We start from the raw sequence: 19,558 nt of genomic DNA on the forward strand, positions 1-19,558 counted from the left end.
AAATATTATTTTTTGTGACACCACTTAATATAATTATAGCGTCAGTGACAATATAAATATACAAATGTAATAAATTGTGTTAAGAAGAAGATAAATATTATACATGTTTCGAGTTAAGGATGTTACAATTCTTCCATCTCTAAGAATTGTAAAAAATATTAGGATAAAATTCTCGAACCATATACACGCGGTACTCTAACTATTGTAATCAAAGAAAAAAAACAACAATAAATGAAATGGAAATTACAATGAAAATTATAAAATAAACCGAACTATAAGTTTGGTCGAGAAAAAACCTCTTTCCGCAAGACAAACCGTAATAAGGTAAGAAGTGACACTCATACCATCCTGTCATGGAAAATACATTCTAAGGATATTACATTGGTTTTGTCTCCAAGTTTAATGAATTCATAGACACACGACATCGTACTCGAATGAGTGACGAAGTATTGCTAGGTTGTAGATTATCAAGGAAGATGAATTCCATGCTTTCAACAAATAAAATAAGACAATGAACAAGTGATTGTAATCTTGCACATACTACATATTTATAGTGTAGATGAACAAATAAGAGAGGATGACCATTACTTTTATGCAATTGATTATGATATTGTAATTGATTAGTGGTTAATTTTTTGAATTAATCATTTGACCGTCATATTAATGTTTATTGACTAACAGTGTAATCAACTTTATAATTTCGTATGTTCTATCAATATAATAATATTGTAATTGATTAGTTTGTTCATTTGAATGTAACCGTTTCAATTCATATGAATGTAACGGTTTCAATATTGGAGTCATTTATATTTCAGCCGTTATTCCATATTTTATTAGCGGCTATTTAAATATTTAATTTCACACCCTATATTTACAAATATTTAAATTTATACTCAAAATTCACAAATATTCAAAAACGGCCCAAAACTCGCCTTTTATATAAATCCGACAAGCTGTATATGATTCGATTTATTTGGGATTGACAATTGCGAGGAATCTCAAGCAAAATCAAAGTTATGAAAAACATGACTATATATTTATTTGCATGCTATGAGTGATTAATTTGATTAGTTATTGGGCCCGGTCATGAGCTAAGTTGTGCATAATTTACCTAGCAAAGTGATATTGGGCCAAAGTAGTTAAGTAGAGGCCCAATTTTGATTTAAAAGTGGGTCATATTTATGTAGGCCCAACTAGCAATTTGTGGGTCAATTTTGATTAGCTATCCAATGCCATTTTGAGTTTCAATATTTATCTTAATCATTTGAATTTTTTTTCAAAGAAGGTTCTCATTTCAATCTGTTCAAATTTTTTACTAAATATCTCATATATTCCTCGTTGTGTCGTTTCTTTTCTTTTTTTCACCAGTTTTACAAAAATAATTATAAAACATTAAAGTGGAAGAGAGTCTGATAAGAGAAAGAATAATAGAGAAGCTTCTCTATATTATTTTTTCTCTTACATTCCACCACGTTAACTATTTAATATTATTTTTATAAATTGGATGAAAAAAAAATGACCCAAACATAAATCTCATAACATACTAATAAACATCTGACTGCATTTACTCTGATATTAATTAGGTTTAATATTATTACATGAACAAATCAACGGAATAAGTGATGGTTAGCTAAAAAAGAAGAAGCAAAGCAACCACAGCAAGCAAGAGCGCCGAAACTGCTGTCGCGGGCGTCAAGCCCGGGGCAGCAGCCTTGGGCAACACCTTCGGAAGCGCGCACTCCTCCCCGTTGAAATAAAGCTTCGTCGGGAACCCGTCCCCGTGCGCTATCTTCAATCCATGGATATGCTTCTTCGAGAACGACAACACCGACTGCTGCTTCCCCGGCACGGGCAGATCCTTGCCAGGGTGGGTCCCGTTGACCTCCCCGACAAGGTAGTTCATCCCGGGCAAGCCCTGCATGAATATCGTGTTGTCCACTCTGCTCATCACGCTTCCGTTGAACGAGTAAGATTTCTCGAACCCGGGGAAGGCCCGCTTCAACTCCACAGCCGAGTACCAGTCGACAAACGCGTCCTCCTCCCAGTTGAACACCGTCATCCTAGCCGTCCACCCCGTCTTGTAGTCGGAGTCGACGTGCCAGTTGATGCTCACGCCGCAGTTGTCGGGGCAGGGCAGCTTCCTCGGCAGCTTCTCATGGTTGATCTTCGCGAACGCGACCGTCTTCGCTGTCCTGTTCGCGAAGGGAACCAGTAAGCTGCTAGGTGGGACAGGAAGCGCTGCCGTGTCCCTGTCGCACTGCGGGTTCTCGTCGTTGCACCCGCACGCGCACGTGTTGCACGGGATGGCCCCGTCCGCGTAAAAAGCAGAGTAGGAGACGCAGCACCGGTTCTGCTTCGGCTTCGGCCGGCTCATGTTGCAGTTGATTTGCCAGCTGGCGATGGCGGACCCGGTTGACTCGATCCCCCGCGGGTCAGGGAACTCGGACGGGTCGACCCGGACCGGCGGTCCACATTTATAGTTCGGGTTCAACCGGCCCGTGATCTTCCAGTTCTGAGGCGGGCTGACCGCGGTCCGGTTCAAATCGGGCGGGAGTTTGAAAACCTCCATCTGGAAAATGGCTCGGGCTTTGGTCTTGTTCATGGTGATGGGGAGGAGGAGGCCGTCTTTACAACAATATGGGAGTTTTCCGACTTTTTCGTCGTTCTCGAGCTCTGGGGGAAGGTCGGAGATGACCGGCTTCTTCTGACAGTTCATGACGGTCGAGAAATCGAAGTCTTTGTAGTACTGGCCTTGTGGGCCGAAGATGCATTCCGATGGGTCCTTGCGGTGGGTGAAGGCGCCGCGCATGTCGTGGATGAACTCGTTACGCATCCACTCCCACGTGAGGTTCCACTGGTCGAGGCGGCCGAGGGGGTGGATGTTGTCAATCGTCACCTGCGCTTGGTACTTGTTCTCGTAGGCACGGAGGACGTCGTAGGTGAAGTGGAGGTCACCATACGTGCGCAGGGTGTACTTCGTCTTCTGCTTCTTGTCCTTAAACTTCGGATCCTTTTTGCAACACACGTGCATGTACCCGTCTGGCGAGCAAGGACAGACGCAGAAAAAATAATGAGTAGGGGTTATTTTTTTAAAAAAAATTACTTTACTAATAATTACTACCTCTGTGCCACAACATGAGTCGCATTTGGTGTGGGCACAAATTTTAAGAAAAGTGAATAAGTTAGTGGACTGAGGGTGCCACATATATATATTTGTTTTATAATAAAATGTGAGTGGAATAAGTTGGTGCAATGTGGGGCCGGCTTGTAAAAGTGATATGTGACTCTTATTGTGGGACGAACCGAAATAACAGTGACTCTTATCATGGGGCGGAGGTAGTATAGTAATATAGTCGTGAATTTTGAGTATTGAAAAATGTCGTGTAAATGAAGGCACCTTTGCGAGTGGCGGCGGGGCATTTGTAACCTTCATTAACAAGCTTCAAGGACTTAGGCATAGGGGTGGCTTTCTCGGCCACCCCGAACTGGGTCCCCTTAAGAGTGACCTGCACCTGCATTTGCCCGAAATCCGACGCCGTCTCGATGGCGGTCTTGAGGTCCGCCTGCGGGTACCCGGCCAGCACGGTCCCGTTCTTCCCCACACGGATGGGGAACCCCTCGCCGTTCACCACAATGGCCCCCTCCGCGGCCACTAGGAGCTCGTCGTGCTGGAAGCCCACAAACATCTTCCATGACTTGAGCTCCTGGGCCCCGGCGTTCAGGATCGCGGCCGTGGCCTTGAACGCCCATGCCTGGGCCGTCACGTTCTTCACGTGCGGGTACTCCTTCTCCCGCCCCTCGAACGTGTACGACAAGAATATCCCATTGCACTGCTCAATCTCTAGGGGTGGGGGAGGGGGCCCCTCATGGATTCCTGGGGTGCCTGGGACATCGTAGTCCTGCGCAACTGCGACGCCCCAGAGGACGAGGACGAGGAGGGGCCATGGGATCCTGGCGCGGGATTGTGATATGAGCATCGATTGGATTCGATTTGATTTGATTTGATTTGTCTAGAACGGGGCATGGCACGGTGCCGACGATGGCTCTAATGCCCCGTTGGAGAGGAGGGGGGAAAGGGGGGAAATGAAAAGTGATGAGAGTGAAGAAAAAGGATGAGAGAGTTTGTTAAGGGAAGGATTAGAATAGAGGTAGAAATTTGTGGGTGGCTATATTCAAGTATGACCCTCTTTTATGTTGCGAGGTCACGAGAGGATATAGGATTTTCTATTTTAACTATTTCTTCAGTATTTCTTGCTTCTTATTTATTTCTAGTACATACCTTTCTTTTTAGTTACTCTTAGTTAATCTTGCACCCAAATTGATTGATCGTATATCTATATCTATATGTGTCATTAAAAATAGACAAAAGTATCCATTAGCAAATAAAATGTTACTTGGCTCCCTCCGTCTTGCACGACTCCTCCGTTGTCACGGTGGTGGTTGTCGGAGGAGAGCGGTGAGTTTGGGCATGGTGTTCGTTGAGAGTGGTGATGATGAATTGATGGTTTTACTTTTGCAGGATGTGTATTTGCTTAGTTGCAGGATGTGTATTTGCTTAGTTATGTTTAAATTCATGTTAGTTTGGTAGTATGGAAACATATTTTAATATTGGATTAAGTGAACAAATAGTCTTACCTTATAATATTATTAGTAATAATATTAATAATTTATGAGTAGAGAAAAAGTCATATGACAAAATATATCCTTTAATTACATGATTTAACAAAACCGGTTGACACATTCCAAATTTAAACTCACCTACCATAGGATATTATTAGTTGAGAAAATAGATACAGTAGTAAATATACTCCTATTAAAGACAATGAAAATCCAAAGATATTGAGATGCATAATTGCAAAGAACAAAAGAGTGATATAGGCATATTACATATCGCATTCACTGAAACCCAACATTATAATCCAAAAGCAAACAAATCAAACAAAGGTAAAAGTCACCATTTTAGAAACTGAAACTCCCCAACGTTGAAACCAGAAGCAAACAAATCAGACAAAAGGCAAAGCCACCATTTTAGAAACCACCACGAAGGCGCAGGACAAGGTGAAGGGTGGACTCCTTCTGTATGTTATAGTCAGCAAGAGTCCTTCCATCTTCCAGCTGCTTCCCAGCAAAGATCAGCCTCTGCTGGTCCGGCGGGATACCCTCCTTGTCCTGGATCTTTGCTTTCACGTTGTCAATCGTGTCCGAACTCTCCACCTCCAACGTGATTGTCTTCCCGGTCAGAGTCTTCACAAAGATCTGCATCCCTCCGCGCAACCTCAGCACCAGATGCAGGGTGGACTCCTTCTGGATATTATAGTCCGCCAGCGTGCGACCATCCTCAAGCTGCTTGCCAGCAAAGATCAACCTCTGCTGGTCTGGAGGGATGCCCTCCTTGTCTTGGATCTTAGCCTTGACATTGTCTATGGTGTCCGAACTCTCCACCTCCAACGTGATCGTCTTCCCAGTCAGTGTCTTCACAAAGATTTGCATTCCACCCCTCAGCCTGAGCACCAAGTGAAGAGTGCTCTCCTTTTGAATGTTGTAGTCAGCAAGTGTTCGCCCATCCTCGAGCTGCTTGCCAGCAAAGATCAACCTCTGCTGGTCTGGGGGGATGCCCTCCTTGTCTTGGATCTTCGCCTTGACATTGTCGATGGTGTCTGAGCTCTCGACCTCAAGGGTGATGGTCTTTCCAGTCAAGGTCTTAACGAAGATTTGCATACCACCACGGAGGCGGAGGACCAAGTGAAGAGTGCTCTCCTTTTGAATGTTGTAATCAGCAAGGGTTCGCCCATCCTCAAGCTGCTTTCCTGCAAATATCAACCTCTGCTGGTCTGGGGGGATACCCTCCTTGTCTTGGATCTTTGCCTTGACGTTGTCAATGGTGTCTGAGCTCTCGACCTCAAGGGTGATAGTCTTTCCGGTCAAGGTCTTAACAAAGATTTGCATGCCACCACGGAGGCGGAGGACCAAGTGAAGGGTGGACTCCTTTTGGATGTTATAATCAGTAAGAGTGCGGCCATCCTCGAGCTGCTTGCCAGCAAAGATCAACCTCTGCTGGTCTGGGGGGATCCCCTCCTTGTCTTGGATCTTTGCCTTGACATTGTCTATGGTGTCTGAGCTCTCAACCTCAAGTGTGATAGTCTTTCCGGTCAAGGTCTTAACAAAGATTTGCATGCCTCCACGGAGGCGGAGGACCAAGTGAAGGGTGGACTCCTTTTGGATGTTGTAATCTGCAAGAGTTCGGCCATCCTCAAGCTGCTTGCCAGCAAATATCAACCTCTGCTGGTCTGGGGGGATCCCCTCCTTGTCTTGGATCTTTGCCTTGACGTTGTCAATGGTGTCTGAGCTCTCAACTTCGAGGGTGATCGTCTTACCAGTTAGAGTTTTCACAAAGATCTGCATCTGTATAATTCAAATACAAATCTTATCATAAACTGATCATACAAACTTTTTGTTACCTTTTTTCTTGAAACAGAGAAAGCTAGGTAAGATTATATACAGAATTATCCAGCCAACAATCAATTGCATCAAAAAAACAACAGTGGTTAAACAAAAATCCAAAAAAACAACAGAAACCAAAGAAAAACTACCGGGGAACCAGTGGATTCATCAACCACAAACAAAAATTAACAACAAAATCAACATGATGGACAAGCGACGGATCAAATACGTTTGCATAGAAACACATGGAGCCTAATCAGAAATGGACCATAAAAATCAGTTGCAACTTTTTCTTGACACAGAATACAAAGCTAGATACGATCATGTACAGATTTATCCAGCCAAAAATCAACTGTATTTAAAATAATACTAGCAGCTAAACAAAACCCTAATAATCAACAGAAACCAAAGAAAACAACCGAAGACGAACGGATTCGCCTATTTTCCCCCAAAACCCCCAAAATATGCGAATCAGTCACAGCTAAAATCAAGTATACGAAGTCAACCTAAAATTAACAACGAAATCAACATATATGCGACGGATCAAATTCGTTTGCATATGATAATCTCGTTCGCAGATCCAGAAACACACAAATCCGATAAATTACACATTAAAAACATGAATAGAATCAGCGATAAGAACGAGTTCGATCGTATTGAAAATACACGGATCTAAAACAGAAAGCAAGGTAATTACCTTGGATCAAATGAATTGGCGAACGACTATAACCAGAAAATTGAAGAGTATTGAGATTTAGAGAGGAGCTGAATGATGATATGAGGAAGAGGGATCGGAGCTCATCTATATATATATATGCAGGAGACCGACTCAAACCGGTCACCGAATCAACCGGTTGACCAATTTTTTTAAATTTTTTAATAGATAGTATTTGAGGAATACTAATAATTGAATGGTTGTTATAGCAACTTTATTAAATTAATATTCTCAAGAAAAGGAAACAAACTTATCGATTTTGGAGGCGGCGAATAAGACCTTTTCCATATTCAAGTATATCTAATCAATTAATAGGAATATCATATATGTCATCCAATTATGACCATATATGTGTGATTATTATACCTAATTCATTGCACCCAATTTTCTACACTTCGTTTTCTTTTTTAGGGAAAATGCAAATTCATTAATTAAAAAAAAAAAAAAAAACAAGTAGATTACCTATTTGACTACGAGGAATGTAATCAAATGCAAATTTTAAATACTGCACAAACTTCGAATTATAATTTGGACCGTTAAAAAATGTCAATAGATTACAAAATAATAGCAACAGAAAATATCAATACAGTGTAACGGTTGACATTGTGTTAATATTGTGTTAACATTGTATTGACATCAAAATCTTGAAATTTTACATTATGTTGACATTGTGTTAAAAAATTTATAGTTTGTACGATATTTAAGTTTGTATTTTATCACTGCCATTTGACAATTAACTTTATCTATATTGCATCCATTTTAATGTATAAAATCATCTTAGACCTCTATTTATGATTCAGCAAATTTTGGATAACATGACAAAGATATCCAACAATTGTTTAATAGAGGCAACTTGAACTAAAAACAATTGGACATTCAACAACTTGTGGATATGCATTTTTAAAGCGACGTAGCGGCAAAGTTTCAACCATTGTGATAATTTCCAAGCAATTATCTATCCTTTTGTATTATCACTTTTTTGTTCTTTTTCCCAATTGATCCTCCCACAGATATATAGTCCATGAACAATGTTAACATAAGAAATTAGATATTTAGAATTACAACATAACATTCCTCTATATGCATATAAACAAAGTTGCAACATGATATATGTTGCTACATCCAACATACTATTTATCTACACTTGATCTACAATGTCTCCTCTTCTTGGTTCATTCCTTCGGTTTGCTTCAACTTTGCAAATAGCAGCTTCCACTCTGTCCACAAAATTCCATCACATCATCAGAAATAAAACATGAGAGAGAAGGCACATACTGTATATTAGGACACAATAGATTATGTGAGTTTTAGAACTTGTTTTATCAATTTTGGCATGCCCCTTTTATTTTGATAATGACATCCCTATTCTATTTGCAAGTTTCAAGTAGTGGAGAATTACATCCCTATTCTATTTGCAAATTTTGGCATGTCCATTAACAGATATGGTTATGGATGGTTTGATGAAAATATATATCACTGGCAAAAAAGAGTGGTTGAATGTGAAAGTGCAACATTTCATACCTTACTATTGTTTGAACACAGTTTAGTTGCCCATCTCATTTCAGCTGGGTCCGCTAGTTTTTGAAGGACCGCATCTTTCCACTAAAGCATTATAGAGTTGTTTCCCATTCTGCACGAAACCGAAAGGAGGGTGATGGGAAGTTGGATACAAATTTCCATGCTTCAAAACAAAATTGCCTCTTTACCACATACAGAACACTTACAAATATTACTGGGAAAAAATGGATTTGTCCTTCAGGTTTTGTCTGTGTCTCTTTGAAATAAACCAGGATTGGGAACGATGGCCACCAGAGCTCCCAGTTGACAAACGTTGAATATCTGATCATTTATTGAGATAAATCAAATTGAACTCATGAGAAAATCAGCTAAAAGAAAAGTTCCACTCACTTCCACCGGTTTTTTCCACCTACAAAAACATTTTCACCCGACTCTTGAAGCTGATCTCCAACTTTTACTTCCTGTAATGAGGTTTGGTATAAGCCATTGATATATAGCAAACCAGAATGATATGGACTATAGTCAAAATGTAAAGGATGGTTTTTTTCTCTGTGTTGCCGAGAAAACAACCACTCCCCCCCCCTCCGTTCTACGGTAGTTGAGTCGTTTTTCCATTTTTGGGACGTTCGACCATTGTAGAGTCATTTCCCTTTTTTTGGCGTTCAAATATGCCAGACATTTGAATTTGCTACCTTTGCTACTAGTATATTACTACTTACTTTCTAAATTCATAACATCACAACTGCAAGTCATAAACGCATATATCACACTCAATTTGAGGCTCATAGTTCAACTGATCCACTCTACCATTTAGTAGAAAATATGTAATGTGACAGACAGGACATTGGCATCTTTTGAAAAATCGTCTCAATACAAACAAGTTGGTCTATAGTCTAGAGTCTCTAGACTCTAGATAGAAGCATAGTTTGACAAAAGTCCTATCAACCGGTATACAACATAGATCAAAGGGAGAACTCTATTCCAACCATCAAGAACAATACTAACACAATTCAAGACAAAATGAATATATGAGTTACAAATGAAGTAAGTTATTAAGAATAAGAGAACAAACCAGGGCTTCCTTATCAAAGACAAATCTCACTCTTGTTGCCTGAAAGAAGAGTTATCTAGAGGTAAAAAAATATCATATGAACAGACTTCTACGAAGATATGTTTCTAATCTAGCAATAACATTTGACTAATTTATCAGCTAAGGAACCTGACAGTACCTGGACTAGCAGAAGCAACCCCAGAAGGCCAACAGGTACTGCCGCTACTAAATTATCAGCATAAACAAAACCACCAGCCATTCCTGCTCAAGTTCAGAAACTCAGACTGTAACCATCATACAAGAACTTCTATTTGTGTGGTAGGATTAGGATTCAAAGATAAAAATATACTACTACTGTAATTGAGTATTTGAAGGATGAAATCAAGAAGCAAGTTCAAATTAATCAATCCATGAATGGATTAGCCCATATTATTATCTATACATCATATCAACAACTGTCTCAAATATCCTAACGCAGGAGCTTCGTATACCTTTTTTTTCTCCCTGTTAATGACAAGCAACACAAGGTGCTATAATACATGATTCAAATTGTGTAGCAGATATGTAAAAGCATTTATAATTTGTCACTTCCAATCATTAAAACCTACCAAAAAGCACAACTGGAATTCGATAATCAGGGTCAGGAATAACAGTAGTCCCTTTCACCGCCTTCCGACCAAGCTGCACCATAAAATTTGACACTGAATTATATTTGCATTCTACTTAATTTAATTCATCCAAAATGTTTACCTAAACCTAAACGCTGCAGCCTGCAATCACTATGCTTGCAAAGAGAAATGGAAAAACTTGTTCTAAATTAACAAACCCCTAATTCCATTCATATCAAATACTAAAAGAGATATTATCAGCAGAAACTGAGTAACTAAAAGAGTAGAGAATCTCGAACCACGGAAGAAATAAGGGCACGCCGTGTTGGTATTGTTCCTGCATTTCTGGTGGAAATGGAATTGCTGTACATCAATTTTCCAGTAAACGAACTTGGAAATTTGCTTTTGAAAGCATCGCCTTTGTTGTGATCTGATAAGAATTGTGAAGAGTTAGTTATTCGGTAGAATATGTCGAATTATTTTATGGCGCAAAGCTCACAATGTGCAGAAACGAAGGAAGAAGAAGGCCAGCAAAGAGCGAGCTCCATAACTGCAAACGCACTAAAATTAACATCGAAATCCGATAGATTACACAAACACAAACACAAACACAAAATTCCGATAAATTACACATTAAAAACAGGAATAGAATCAGCGATGAAAACGAATTCAATTGTAATAGAAAACACTGAAATAAACAGAAAACAAAGTAGTTACCTTGGATCAAATGAAGTGGCGAACGACTATAACCAGAAAATAGAAGATTATAGAGATTTAGAGATGAGCTGAGTGTTGAAGTGATGAATACTAATAAATGAATGGTTGTTAATAAATGAAGCCTATTTTGGGACTTTTGCTGAATTATAAAAAATGAAATAGTACTAAATTAAACGATAAATAGGAAGCCTTGAATATAAAGGCAAACTTTTTGTACTATCAAGATTTCTACTTTTTTTTTTTATTAACCACAGGTGTAGAATCCGATTCATCCTGCTCAATCGGGTTTGCAAATCAAAGCCGAAAGTCTTCCAGCGGGCAACGGGATTTAAACCCGTGACCTCAAGATTTTCTACTTATAGATTCTATTTACAAACTTTCTAATTTGTACAGATTTTAGTAATTATTTTATATGATTGTACATGAGTAATCAAATTTAATTTGAATATGTCAGGAAACAATGGTTAGAGTGAAATTTCATATACGAAATTTGAAAACTTGTGATCAAATTGATAAATTCCAAATACCGAGATACAATCGACATAATTAATTGCTATATAAGTAACTTCTTTAGATGCCAATATATCAAAATGCTACAATCTGGAGTTAATAACCGTCAAACATACAACCTCAAATCAAAACTTGTCCTCAACCTCAAGAGAGGTGTGAAGGGAGCTTAGCCTAGGGTATGAATGGTCTATGAAGAGCTAATGGCAATAGAGCTTAATCAAGGAATCTGCGCCGGCAGTGAACAGCCAAGGTTGCCTTGGATGGAACTTACAGTCCATAACTCCTGCACAAACCACCCGAATACAACGATTATTAACATGCAAAACATCCTCGTACCAATATAAAAATCCGCTAGTTACCTCTTCCATCAAAACTGGAATGCCCTCGAAGAATCTCCAGGGGAACTATCAGTGGGTTTTGATTAAGATCCGAATACACCATTCCATGGAAAACGTATGCTGTGCAATCATCTGAGCTTGACACAAATAAAGGGTAGGACCGATGGTAGGCAACACTGGTGATATCTTTTCCATGGCATCTGCAAAATTGGACAGACTCGATAAGCAGGCAAGAATCTGGATCCAACTTTTTTTGTGATTGTTAACAAGAAGCAAGTTCAAATAAATTCCAATCTTTCAAAATGATGAATATGATAATAAAAAACAAGGCTGCACGATAGATGGAAATTGACGGTATAGATAATTAGACTAGGCGGCCCTATCATGAAATACAATACGGGACTGCATAGCAAAGCGTGAGAAAGAGTCAAATAACAATAACCAAGCTCATCTCAAAGTCATTACCTAAGGACTTTATAAGGTTTGGATGAAAGGTCCATGTCAAACCAACACAATTTTCCATCTTTGCTTCCAACAATGGCATTATCACCTGCATTACAAGGGATCAGATGTGTGTGTGTACTCTAACACGTGTGGAGGTGGGGTATCAGATCAGAAAGAGAAAGACATACCACCAGGGTGGATAGCGAGGGAAGAAATTTCACGGACACCGGGTTCAAGTTTTTTGACAAGTTTTTGCTTCAATAGATCATAGACGCGGACATCCTTTTTTGTTGCAGCAAAGAACATGGAACGTGTAGGATGGAAAGCACTTGCAACATGAATTCCTTTTGTCTTGAATGGAATCCGTTGTGTAAGTTTTTTGGAGAGTTGGTGAACTAACACTGATCTTGATTCGCGTACATTTAAGTTAAGGAATGTCAATCTGAGCAAGCGTATAGCTACCATTGCAAAACCAGGACACAAACTGTAACAGGGAGTAAGAATGCAAGGAAACTACATATTCTTGCATTTTTAACACATATAACTATTTTGTATATATAACAAGCTCTTCTAATTCACTCTAGTATATACTATCAGATGGAGTACTATTATTTGAGGCCTAATTTTAAAAAATAAAAACATACTGAAACAACTACAGCATATATATAGCCAGTAAAAGGATATCAGATGGCATGAGAGTTGAAAGATAGTCTCCTTTACGATGCCATTCCACTTTAGTAACAGTCTGCAATTCAGCAACAATAAGTCATTATCCGTAACAGAAGATGTTGAGAAATGACTGATTACGGAGCAGCATGAGACAAATATAAGTTGAGATGTGGAAAACAATAAAGCAAAAAAGCACCTTAAAATGCTTCAGTCTGATTCCTCCATGTGTATCGTCCTGAAGCCAGTTGACAATAGATTCATTTGTATCTGAATACAAAGTTGTTAGTATGTGGAAAAGGGCACAGTGCATAAAGATTGATTAGTTTCTTCGTTATACTTACCAGAGTCATCAGCCTCCACCTGCGGTTGAACATGGAGAAGATCTTCGATCTTTTTCTGATGTTCATCACTTCCACAACTGGTTTTCAAAATGAACACATCTTGGCCCCTGAAAATTAGTAAATTATTGATATATACCATCATCCATTCCCAATGCAAGTTAAGTTAAGGCTCTCAGATATTTCTTACGCTGCTACAGCTAATATAGGAAGCTCGGGATTCCATTCAACCTCGCTGATAGGTTCACCTATATCCCAGATCTGGAGACACCTGCCAGTTTCAACTTCCCAAATGCGGAGAGTCCCATCTTTTGAACCTTAATTAACAAAAAAGTTCATTTAGATACCAGTTCTAAATATATATTTTAGACTTGAAGCTCATTAGAGATCGAACCAGAAGCAAGCCACTGTCCTGTGGCCTCTGCAGAAATAGTCACCACTGGGCCCTTATGACCTCTGTACTCGAGATAACAAGTTGTTGGATACGGTTTAAGATTTTTAGGGCTTGGCAGCTTTGGTTTCAAAGACTCGGGATCAATATTAATCTGGAATTTGAGCAGGAAATAATTTGAGATTAATCTCACATTTACCATCAATTATTATTTTCCAAACTAAATTAAGAATTCATCTAAGCATGTAAGAAACACGTACACGTTTCTTATGAACTCTTGGACATAGATAAAGATCCAAACATCGATCGAACGTCTCTTGGACAGCTTTCTCATATGCAGGAACACTTCTCAAGGAAGTATATCTGAATTTCACATCGAAAGAATATAATTAGAACTCCTTGCACAATGCTTCTGACAGAAGTAAAGATCATCTACTGGAACATGGCACGGAAAAATTACTGTTTTGGTATAAATTTAGGCCTGTCCTCCTCAAACATGAGCTGGTAAGCATTAATTTCTTCTTGTGTTGGGATGTATTCTAAAGAGGGATTGTAAGACTCCTCGTGACCTGAAAATATATAACACAATCCATCTTGAGATCATGAAAACTTGAAGAAATAATATCCAGCCATTTCAAATTTCAGATAGCAAACAAACCCGGCAGCTTAGGTTTTGGAGCAGGAATATATGCCAATCCCTGTCTATCAGCAGAACTGGCTTCACCCCACAAATCATAAAATTTGGGCTCTTCCTTTGGTTTGTCATCAAGCTTAATCTGGCCACTCCTGATGGCCCGGACATACTTGACAACCTATAATATTGAAAAGGTTACACACAAAATCAAAAAGTATTGGAAGTGCAGCTCGTAACATCCTAAAAATATATCAACTGCATCTGTTTGCTCAAAGCATGACAGGATAATAATATGGAAAGCAACAAATCACCACAAGATCAGAAAGTAGATATGGAGTAGTAGAACTAACAAGCATGCAACCACATACCTTTTTAGCATCCCACTTAGAAGGAATGAAACGTCTCTTTGGTTCTGGTGCATTTGATAGTGGATGCTTGGCACCATCCCAAGTGAACCAATCAATATAAGACTGCAGAGCAAGACAAAGAATAATCAGATTCCACAATCAACAAAACATACATAATCAATTGAAGTGAAAGTAGCAAATGCCAAAGTACAAAACCAATAAATTTGATCACAAAATGAGGATATTACGCACCGGATATGGATCAAAATCAGCATGAGGTGCCTTTGAATCCATCATTCTCCGGATGAGATTGATCTCTTCTTTTGTCAACTCCACTTCCTCGTCATTGTACTCATCTATTATCTTACGCCTGAATGCCATGCAAAACACAAACTAATCACCACAATGCATCTTGCTAGGAGTACATATGCATAGAAACACAATGTAGGAATTGACTATAGGCACTCCGCACTAGAATTATAACAGAACACTGGTTTCAGATATGGACTCACCAACTCTTTGCATCATCAGTCCTTGCAAGAAAAGAATCGAGCTTGCTCTTTTTCTCTTTTTTCTTGATCTTCTTTCCAGATAGATCATATCCAATATGTTCTTCATCCTTGTACCATTTCAAAGGAACATCTCCAATAGTATTGCGAGGTGCAACCTGATTTCAAGAAGGAAATTCATAAGTGACACATTTCAAACAATTTGTATGATTCTCTCAGTCTCTCAGACAGTTTCTTCATCAGTCACCTAACAAACTGAGTTACACTGATTAGATATTCAAGCATGCTAAATTGAAATAAAAAAGACCAATCTTGATTGGCAAGGACTTTGTAAAATAGGTTAGCATAAACTTATGTCTTACACCTATAAAGCATTGGAGTGTCCTTTCCTTTTCTTATAGACAAATTACTTATTCTTTTCCCCTTTGGACACTTGGGGATGTAAGGAATTCAGAAGATAGAAGAGATGTTTGTGATATTAAAATAAAACTGGTACATGAATATACCTCATCTTCAGACGAGTCACTCTCCTCAACTATTTCACGTGAATCATCACTCCCGCCAGTGTTGTCTTCAACCCCACCACTATCATGTTCATCAACTTTGCTAACGGTGCTATTGTTTTCAACAGAGTCTTTGTCACCGTGGGGAGAGACTGCATTATCATCGTCCTCGTCATCATCACTGGATTGAAAAGCATCCTGTAACAGCAAAACTCATATTTATATAAGAAGTCAACAAAGCAGGAACCTAATGGATAGCCTGATTTTCCTCATATTGATGCCACAAAATTAACTATACATGCTACTTACCACAACCATGCCTCCAACAAAACCTAGACATCATTGTTGAAAAAAAGTTGTGGACAAGTAGTAATCTTTGGCATATCTTCATAATAAAAAATCTAGGTACCAGCTCTAATAAGACCCAAAGTACAAAAAATTTGCCAAAAACTGTGTACCTCATCCTCTGAGACAGAGAGATCACTTTCTTGGGATCCAGATTCATCACTTGAGCCTTCATCCCCAGTCAGAGTCTACAAAATTTACAAAAACAAGATTACATCAATGAACTGGATATTCTATTTATGCATACTAAAGCAAACACAATCCAACACATATGAATTGCCGAAGTTCTATAGCTCAACAATAGACATTTGGTTCCATTTAGTGAGCAGGTTCGTCAATTTTATGGGCAAAATGAAAGTTAACAAAAATTTGAAACACATTTAAATCGCAATCATAACGAAAACACGAAAATTAATTAATGAAAGCAGAACTAGGTTTGAGCAGGATTAGAAACGTACTTCATCATCATCATTTTCACTATCTTCGAAATCCGAAACAAAGGGGGAATCATCAGAACTCGTTTCCGCTTCTTCAATCCTCTTCTCAATTTCAACCAAATTACTCTCCTTCCGTTTCTGCAAGTCGTCTTTCTTGTCTGAGGCGTTGAGATTCCTCTTCGACCTCATTTTATAGTTGTTTGAGCGCTTGACTACAGTCGCAGGAGTCGCCGTGCAGCCGAGAAGAGAGAGAAATCTGAGTTTTAGGCGGCGATTAGGACGGAGGAAGGAGGAGGGAAAGGGAGGCTTCTGACACCGACACCGGCGGCGGACGCTTCTCCACAGCAAACTGTTTTTTTCAGAGTCGAAGGCGGAAGCGATAGCAGGGTATAGGTAGGGTTTAGTTTGTGGTGGATTAATGATGTGGAATTTATTTAATTAATATATATTCAAAAAATGTAAAATATTTTATAATAACCATATTTTGTGTTCCCATTTTTTACTTTTATCTTCAAAATTATATTTGTATTAAAAAATCGATTTATATTTCTTTTGTTAGGGATATTTTATAAAAACACTAAAGTTGTGTATTCAAACATGATTCATTAAAAAAAAATGCATGTAGTAAAATTACTCTCTATTTCCTAAGATGGTGTTTGATTTGCTAGAAAAATAATACCAAAATACAATCTATGATTAAGTTGTGAGATTATTTTAGTCATAGGGGTTAACTATGACTAGTTATCATATTATTATCCATCTAGGATTGAATTGTGGGTCGAATCTCGTGAACCAAACACACAACAAATTTAATCCCGGATACAATCTTGCAAATCGAACACCCCCTAAGTGTCCATTTTTGCACGAACCTATCCCTAGTCTTCGAATGAATACAAGAAAAATCAATACTTTAGTTACTTTCTCTCACTATCTTTCTTTTACTTTGTCAATTTTATATTAAAACTCGTGTCGAACCCAAAGTGCATATTCTTTAGAGACGAATAGAGTACAAATTAGCTTGTTATACTCATGAATACGAAACAAAAGATATTAGTAATATTTTGGTAACATTCCGAGTGCTCTTGGGTCTTTTAAGCCTGTCCTTTTTAAAAATCGATTTTTACTTTTTTATATAACTTAGTAAATATGTGTCACAGTCTGGTGACTAATTCCATTAGCATTTAACTTTAAAATAAAACTCATATTCTACTAACCTGTTTAATCCAGTTTTGCATTAAAAACATGCCAATTCGATCAATCCATTCTCATTATTCGAATGCTTCCATCTCGCTAAAGCCAAATTGATTGTTCAAGATATTGCCTAGAAAAGAGATGGAAATCCATAACTATGTAAACAATTGACTTCCCCACTAATCCAACTTTATAAATAAATATACCAAAGACCAAGACTAAAAAAAAAATCCAAATCACCCAATCACCAATCACACCAAAAAAAAAAATCTCCAACGAGAAAATGACAGACTCCGGCGCCGGCGGCGGGTGCTGCCGCTGCTGCTGCAGCTTCATCATCACCTCCGGCCTCACCGCCCTCTTCATGTGGCTCAGCCTCCGGACCTCCAACCCGACCCTCTCCATCGAAAGCCTCTACGCCGCCGCCCTCAACGCCTCCGACACCTCCCCCGCCGCCCGGGGCAACCGCACCGTGTTCCTCGACGTCAAGCTCGCCAACGGCATGAAGGACAAGGGCGTCCACTACGCCAACACCACTCTAACCCTATCATTCTACCGCCGCAACTCTTCTTCTTCTTTCTCCGATGATACTGATTTGATCGCCGTCGGCGACTACGCGTGGCCGGGGTTCTACCAGGGCCACAAGAAGAGCGCGCGGCGCCGCGCCCTGGTGGGCGCGGCGGGGGTGCCGTGGGCCGAGGCCCGGGACGCGATCTCCGCGGGCGGGGAGGGGGTGGGGTTTCGGGTGAGGGTGGCGACGAGGGTCAAGTTCAAGATCATGTTTTGGTATACTAAGAGGGAGAGGCTGGAGGTTGCCGGAGATGTTCAAGTCGACGCCACCGGTGGGAAGGTCGGCAAGAAGGGTGTGAAGCTTAAGTCAGCGGCGGCGGAGGTGCGGAGGGGTTGGGTGGCGGTGGTTATTTTTGGTTTGTATGTTGTTTTGTTGTGTTGATTTTTATTTTTTTTTCAATTAGTGTTGGTGATGGATTTTTTTGGATGATTTGTAGTTTTGGATATAAGGTGTGAATGATGAATTGATTCGTGAATTCAAGAGCTGTGGATTGTGGTTTTGTGATATTCATGTTCTATTTTGGTCCGTTTCTTTATTTGATTATATTTTGTTCTTTAATTTTTTTTTCAGTCTAAATTTAATCATCTTTTTGTTTTTAAAGTCGCAAAACAAATTAAAGTTTGATGAAATATTATGGTTTTTATAGTGATTTACCCTTACTACACTACTCTCCATCCATATCAATAATATGATATGAAGGAAAAGACACATGTATTGAAAAAAATGTTATATACGTCCCGTTGTAGTAGAGACGTTCCTTTTCGACACATGATTTAAGAAATTGTGTTAAAAGTGAGTTAAGTGAAAGAAAGATAGAGTAGAAAAGGACAAAAATAGAGAGATGAAGATAGAATACTTCATTTCAATAATTAAAAATGAAATATTTTCTTTTCTGAATTGTCCTATTAAAAGTGAAACGTTTACTAAAACGGAAACAATTCTGTCTCTACTTTTTCATCTCTCTTACTTTACTATCTCTTTATTAACTCAAAGACAACACTACATAAAATTTCGTATCATTTTTCAAATGTTTCATATTTAATGAGACGAGCTTTAATATAAGGAGGCATGATTATAAACTTGTGAATACATGGAGCTAAAATTATGGAAAAAAGTCTGTACATATGGAAAAAAGTTTGTACATAGGCTCAATAACCAGAAAATTGGAGTTGGGCTAATTGATGTTATTGTTCTGGACAGCTTCTAGAAGCAGGAAGAATGAAAGCAGAATGTTAATCAAACCTACTCATGTAATGAAGCAACCACACTACTTCTCTAAGA

General features: G+C 39.0%; 5 protein-coding genes across 5 annotated transcripts; 1 reads left to right on the forward strand and 4 right to left on the reverse strand.

The window, feature by feature from the left end:
* Nucleotides 1-1,547: 1,547 nt before the first annotated feature.
* Nucleotides 1,548-4,073, reverse strand: LOC125201385 (COBRA-like protein 10). Its single transcript, XM_048099471.2, has 2 exons — nucleotides 3,398-4,073; nucleotides 1,548-3,039 (listed from the first exon to the last, which is right to left on the reverse strand). Exons 1-2 carry the CDS (start codon nucleotides 3,975-3,977, stop codon nucleotides 1,631-1,633), a joined length of 1,989 nt encoding a protein of 662 aa, XP_047955428.1. The 5' UTR covers nucleotides 3,978-4,073; the 3' UTR covers nucleotides 1,548-1,630.
* A 750-nt stretch (nucleotides 4,074-4,823) lies between these two features.
* On the reverse strand, nucleotides 4,824-7,285 carry LOC125201386 (polyubiquitin). The gene is made up of 2 exons (XM_089065947.1): nucleotides 7,139-7,285; nucleotides 4,824-6,402 (listed from the first exon to the last, which is right to left on the reverse strand). Exon 2 carries the CDS (start codon nucleotides 6,400-6,402, stop codon nucleotides 5,029-5,031), a length of 1,374 nt encoding a protein of 457 aa, XP_088922073.1. The 5' UTR covers nucleotides 7,139-7,285; the 3' UTR covers nucleotides 4,824-5,028.
* Nucleotides 7,286-8,171: 886 nt separating this feature from the next.
* LOC125201387 (uncharacterized) lies at nucleotides 8,172-11,185 on the reverse strand. Its single transcript, XM_048099472.2, has 10 exons — nucleotides 11,051-11,185; nucleotides 10,833-10,883; nucleotides 10,633-10,763; nucleotides 10,334-10,406; nucleotides 9,904-9,986; nucleotides 9,747-9,785; nucleotides 9,065-9,135; nucleotides 8,881-8,995; nucleotides 8,678-8,786; nucleotides 8,172-8,373 (listed from the first exon to the last, which is right to left on the reverse strand). Exons 2-9 carry the CDS (start codon nucleotides 10,879-10,881, stop codon nucleotides 8,718-8,720), a joined length of 630 nt encoding a protein of 209 aa, XP_047955429.1. The 5' UTR covers nucleotides 10,882-10,883; nucleotides 11,051-11,185; the 3' UTR covers nucleotides 8,172-8,373; nucleotides 8,678-8,717.
* Nucleotides 11,186-11,582: 397 nt separating this feature from the next.
* Nucleotides 11,583-16,924, reverse strand: LOC125201384 (Transducin/WD40 repeat-like superfamily protein). Its single transcript, XM_048099470.2, has 18 exons — nucleotides 16,537-16,924; nucleotides 16,192-16,266; nucleotides 15,737-15,931; nucleotides 15,234-15,388; nucleotides 14,974-15,091; nucleotides 14,743-14,844; nucleotides 14,399-14,552; nucleotides 14,201-14,309; nucleotides 14,001-14,103; nucleotides 13,744-13,894; nucleotides 13,540-13,666; nucleotides 13,353-13,459; nucleotides 13,208-13,278; nucleotides 13,027-13,087; nucleotides 12,531-12,758; nucleotides 12,364-12,448; nucleotides 11,920-12,098; nucleotides 11,583-11,843 (listed from the first exon to the last, which is right to left on the reverse strand). Exons 1-18 carry the CDS (start codon nucleotides 16,702-16,704, stop codon nucleotides 11,758-11,760), a joined length of 2,274 nt encoding a protein of 757 aa, XP_047955427.1. The 5' UTR covers nucleotides 16,705-16,924; the 3' UTR covers nucleotides 11,583-11,757.
* A 969-nt stretch (nucleotides 16,925-17,893) lies between these two features.
* Nucleotides 17,894-18,783, forward strand: LOC125201809 (protein NDR1-like). Its single transcript, XM_048100067.2, has one exon. The coding sequence runs from the start codon at nucleotides 17,990-17,992 to the stop codon at nucleotides 18,656-18,658; it is 669 nt and encodes a 222-aa protein (XP_047956024.1). The 5' UTR covers nucleotides 17,894-17,989; the 3' UTR covers nucleotides 18,659-18,783.
* The last annotated feature ends 775 nt before the right edge of the window (nucleotides 18,784-19,558 follow it).

The sequence above is a fragment of the Salvia hispanica genome, chromosome 2 (genome assembly GCF_029641045.1).
Source record: "Salvia hispanica isolate PSC_SH4W2 chromosome 2, Shi_PSC_v1, whole genome shotgun sequence".
NCBI lineage: Eukaryota > Viridiplantae > Streptophyta > Magnoliopsida > Lamiales > Lamiaceae > Salvia > Salvia hispanica.